Below are 5,395 nucleotides of genomic sequence, written 5' to 3' on the forward strand. Positions count from 1 at the left end.
ACTCATCAAATACAACAAAGCAAGAGGACATCAAATACAACAAAACAAGAGGACATCAAATACAAACAAAGCAAGAGGACATCAAATACAACAAAGCAAGAGGACATCAAATACAACAAAGCAAGAGGACATCAAATACAACAAAGCAAGAGGACATCAAATACAACAAAGCAAGAGGACATCAAATACAAACAAAGCTGATGCATAAAACGGTATGCAAGTAACTGTATGCCAAATAAATAACTAGAACTTTCTATGAAGCATCTTTTGAAAATACAACAACTGGAAATGACAAGCAAATCTTTTAAAGAAAACCCAATTCCTTTAGGTGAATTTCTCCCTCTGAACTACTCGAGTTGTAAAGAACAAACAAACAAAGATTTGATGATGCTTTTTAAACAAAAAAACAGTAAAGACTGCTTCCTCATTGCTGTGTGGCGCTCTCTGGCCCGGTGATGAGGTCAGAGGTCATCTCCCTGATGGTGCGGAGCGGCAGGCCGCAGAGGACGCCCTTGTGTTTGGCCTTCAGCTCCAGCAGAGCCTCCACAAACCTCTGCCTGGAGACGCCCGGGTGGCGCTGAGTGAGCTCCATCATCACGGCGTTGAAGCCTCCCATGGTGCAGTAGTTCTCCTGCAACATGGTTCCCTTCGCTGTGGGCGAGACGCACAACACCCTCCTGGCCCTCAGGCTGGAGCTCAGCGGCGGCTGACTGATCAGCTGCAGAGAGGGAGGGATCAAAGCATGACAAAGACATATACAGCTGTTTAAACTTTCAGGATCCTGTAAAATAATAAATGATATAAAAGCACAAACATATTTTATTTGTAAGGCAGCGATTAATAATAATAATAATAATATCTTACATTTATAAAGTGCTTTTCCTGGTGCTCAATTAAAAGTGTTAATGTTTGTATTCATCATGGTTGTGTCTATAAAATGTTCCAGAGTCCAAGGTGACTACTTAGTTTTGTCTGACTAACTCTGAAGCTTTAAATATGTTACTTTTAATATCATGACATTGTTATATAATAACAAACAATGGAAGCAAAACATCTTTACAATTGAGAAGCAGAAAACAGCGTTTGGCCTTTTTGTTTGAAACATTAATGAAAGATTGATTCATTCTTTATTATTATTGTTGTATTAATGATTATTGTTTTAGCTCTGGGTACACGATACACAGGGAGACACACATTACATTTAAAGCAGCTGTTTCTGTTGGTCAGTTCCAAATGAAGAAATAAGCATCAATAATGTTCATCATTTGCACAGCATGTACAGTAGACTATTAAAAGATTACAAATGATCATTTTCACTTCATCGTTTCTTACAATCATCAGTTTGTCTACATAAAGTGAACATCATTGAAGTGTTCACCTTTCTGTCTGCGCTGCTGGAGTCAGACTTGGAGGTTTGTGTTGGGGCGGACTCCGGCCCCCTCACGGTGCCCGAGGCCTGGTCCTGGTTCTGGGTCTCATCCCTGGCTCTGTTGATGTGCCCCACATGTAGAGCATGGCCGTGCATGCTGCTGCCATTCAGCTCTCTCACTGCAGCCTCGGCAGATTGGGCTCCACTTATCCTCACTATGGCAACTCTACAGAACAAAGAGGGACATGTTACACTGACGGCAAGAACATATTCACTTCTCTAACTGACGAAGGACTTCTGAATACACTGCAGGTTGTCATATATTCATTGTTCTTAGTTTTTTTAGTATATTTAAATGTGGTGTAAATACTCGTCTTTATTATTTTTGAATGTTAAATCGTTATTTTTTTACCTTTTCTTACAACTTATTTTGTTATGTCAGTCAGGGTATATGCAGGAATCCTGAAGTCAAATGTAAAACCTTTTAAGACCTTTTTTAAGACCCTTCTCCATACATTTTAAGACCTCATCGCCACTTTGAGTTCTAACCGGTTACCTTGGCGACACACTTTACCTCACATTGACTATATACAGTATTGATTGTCCTTCTTCCTTATCTTCCAAACATTTGGACGCAGACTTGCATTTCCCCATAACGATGTTTAACGACCGGCGTAAACGGAGCTTCGCGCTATCAAGCAGTGAGCGTGAGATGTCCTGTTCAGATGACGTCCCAACGGGATGCCATCAATAAACTACACAGGATCACACTACACACCTACGCCATGATTATATTCAGGCAGACTGTAGAATACAACCTCTTTGAACAATTCATATACTTATTGAAAACAAGCTACAAAATGTAAAACCTTGGAAAATGCCCTTTAATACTTTTTAATAGCCTTCATTTTCGCTAAATTGATTTATCAACTTTTAATACTTTTTAAGACCCCGCGGACACCCTGAATGTCGTTTAAGTTTACATCACCATACACCACAGCGAACTCCTTGTTAGTGTTGACTTACTTGGCAATAAACTTGATTCCTTGTACGATGTGAGGGTCTAAGGACAGAGGGTGTCGTATTGCCATACTGATATTCTGTACAAACTGTGAAGTCCACTGAGACAAATGTAACATTTGTGATATTGGGCTATATAAATAAATATTGGTTGATTCTGATTTCAGGCATAACATAACACAATTACAGCTGAAGAGCATTGTGTTCTTCTTCATGCAACCACACAGATCGGATGGATGCATGACAAGAAAAGTGTGTGTGTGTGTGTGTCTCAATATATACGTTCTTCAGAGCAGAGCAGACGCTCACCTCAAATCGTTCTTTAAAGCAGAGATGCTGACTTCAGAGGGATGGTATTTCTCAAACCACTGCATCACATCACACTGGGGAAAACAAGAGTCTGTTAAATCCTGTACCGCCCCCTGGTGGCTACACCTCTGTAATACAAGGCCATAACATTACAAGGTCTGACTTGCTAATAAAACATGTCTAACAAATAAATATTAAACAACTATAATAGCATGTGTTCTTATGAGTACGGCTTTAAATGGTAACGTGTGTGCAGTCAGCAGCAGAACCTCACCTCTGAGGCGTTACTGGGCAGGTTTGAAACATAGAGTACCGAGCTCTCCACTTCCTTGCTGCCGGATTCTGTGGGTAACACAAATTCTCCACTAAGGATTTGATCCCAAATCTATTTAAAAACCTTATGGAAATGTGCAGCTATAATGCTTTAACTTCCATCCCTGATCTCTCACCACTGGTCTGATCTGTTGTGATCACCGTAGGGTCCGGCTCGGTCTCAGCAGCTGCTGCAGGCTGCAGGTCTTCTTCAGCATCGAACCACGCCTCCAATGTGCTGACATCTTTACATGCAGCTGCTGCTCACTCAGAGAATGGCACATCTTCTGATTAATACATTAATGATCATGGGATTTCTTAAAGCATTAGAGGGGTGCTTCTGCTTACGTGTCTGCTGTTCTTCTGGCTTGTGTGCATTATGGGTAGCATCTCTATCCTGGGGGACAGCCGCGCTGTTCTCCTTCTTCATTGGTTTTTCCTCATTGTTACTCTGCTGGTGAAGAAATGAAAACAAAACATCAAAGATGGTGGAACTGAGGATGAAATGTCACATTGTTGAACTAAACTAGTGTCAGGGGAGACTCCACAAAGAATGGATTGCTGATAGCACCATGAACAGAGCGTCATTGTGAACCGCTATCCGCCCCACCCAAAGGACCAGAAAACATGATGCCAATGATATAACATCGTTAACACACCCATTAAGTGTATTTATATTTACGTAATCCTTCAGGTCTGTCTTTGCATCCTGTCACTAAATCCCTAATTGCATGGGTTTGATTGGAACATGACTTCTTCACATGGCTACAATCACTGCTGCAATTATCAGTTTAAAGTCTGGCCATGACAACCTTTAAGTGTAGTTCAGTTACCACCAACTCTCTTGAGACACTAATCATTTCACTGGAACTGTGTGTGGCTATGAACTCTGATCTATGTGAAACGGACTGTTTTTACGATGAGGTTCTTTTACATAGAAAGGTCTCCAAATGGTGTCAAAATGCAGTTGGGGTGAATTTCAGATGTGCTTTGTGTATTACTTAGTTCTGTCTCATGTGCCGTTTACACGAGAACGCAAACAGTCGTATCCGCTACTTTTCTCTTTCGTATAGCCCGTTTGCTAGTGACTTATGGGGCGGCCCACATCGGCCGACCGGCCCACTTCAGTACCGGCCCATCCGGATTCGTCCCGAACGTCCCGATGGCCAGTCCGCCACTGTCTCCAGCGCGGTCTCGTGTGAACGGAAGACTTTTTTGATATCGTATTCGGTTCGTTTGTGTTTCGTATGCGTTTGCGTGTAAATGGGCTCTCATATGTGCAAGTCTATCAACCCTTTTGTAAATGTACCCTTTAGTGTGTGTACGCATACCTGGCATTCACTTCTGATTTGATCATCAGGACATGCAGTGTCTTCACTTGGTGAGGAGTCATGTTTCGGCGGTTCCTGGGAGCTCCTTGGGATCAGAAACAAACACATTAGAGCATCTAGAGTCTAGTCAAATCTAAACTGTTCAAATTGAAAACCTTCACACTAGGGGTGTAACGGTACACATACCGAAATTATTCGGACCGCCCCTTCGGTTCGGTACACATGTGTACCGAAGTGTACCGAACGAATATAACGTTAAACGTAAAAAATTGAGAACGTGAACAACTTTTTGGAAGTAATCTCAGGTGCTGCGTCGCAGCATTCAGAGTAATTTGCTCACATTGGGTTCAACGTGTCATAGAGAGAGCAAGTCATTTCATTGGACGAGAGGCATACTATGAGAGCTGGTCAGAGGGATGCGTTCAAATTTAGTCAGTAATTTGAGGAACTGTCGAAATGGCGAACGCAGATAAAGTTGAGCTCGAAAAAAATCCTCCAGCATCATTGAAGTCTCCGGTTTGGGAACATTCTGGTTCGCAGTTACGTACAAGGATGACGGATAAAGACAGGTGGCCCGAACCAACGCTGATGGTCGGCATTGTTCAACTAAAATTGGTTACGCGGCTGGCAATACATCAAACTTGCACACTCATTTGAAAAGGCATCACCCGAACCTGAATATCACCGGTTACAAAATAAAAAAGACTGAAGTGCAAACCCAACTCCCGCTAGCATTTAAGCCTCCACCACTCGCAAAAAGTTCAGACCGAGCCAAAGCTATTACAAACGCCAAATATCCTTATGTTGCCATGTTAGCAAAGCGCTACCTGGCTGTATCTGCTACCTCTGTCCCTAGCGAGAGGGTGTTCTCCACATCAGGAGACATTGTTAGTGCCAGCAGATCTGCCCTTTCGGCAAGCAATGTGGACAAGTTAATTTTTCTTTAAAAAAACATGAAAATACAATGACAAGCAAGTCCTAATGTCAAACTGGCTGCTTAGGTGAGTACTAGTACAGTAAAGTTCAAAAACAGATTATTTCAGTTCATCGAAAT

At 42.0% G+C, this 5,395-nt stretch overlaps 1 protein-coding gene across 2 annotated transcripts; it reads right to left on the reverse strand.

The window, feature by feature from the left end:
- Positions 1–6: 6 nt before the first annotated feature.
- LOC104961269 (RNA-binding protein 44) lies at positions 7–4,453 on the reverse strand. 2 transcript variants are annotated; one of them, XM_010789530.1, is made up of 7 exons: positions 4,342–4,453; positions 3,359–3,461; positions 3,148–3,270; positions 2,973–3,040; positions 2,699–2,772; positions 1,379–1,595; positions 7–718 (listed from the first exon to the last, which is right to left on the reverse strand). In XM_010789530.1, exons 1-7 carry the CDS (start codon positions 4,447–4,449, stop codon positions 425–427), a joined length of 987 nt encoding a protein of 328 aa, XP_010787832.1. In that variant the 5' UTR covers positions 4,450–4,453; the 3' UTR covers positions 7–424. The 2 variants fall into 2 exon arrangements, with proteins under 2 accessions (XP_010787832.1, XP_010787831.1); XM_010789529.1 differs by having other exon boundaries at positions 3,359–3,464.
- Positions 4,454–5,395: the final 942 nt, after the last annotated feature.

The sequence above is a fragment of the Notothenia coriiceps genome, unplaced genomic scaffold (assembly GCF_000735185.1).
Source record: "Notothenia coriiceps isolate Sejong01 unplaced genomic scaffold, NC01 NC01_scaffold00032992, whole genome shotgun sequence".
In the NCBI taxonomy this organism is placed as follows: Eukaryota; Metazoa; Chordata; class Actinopteri; order Perciformes; family Nototheniidae; genus Notothenia; species Notothenia coriiceps.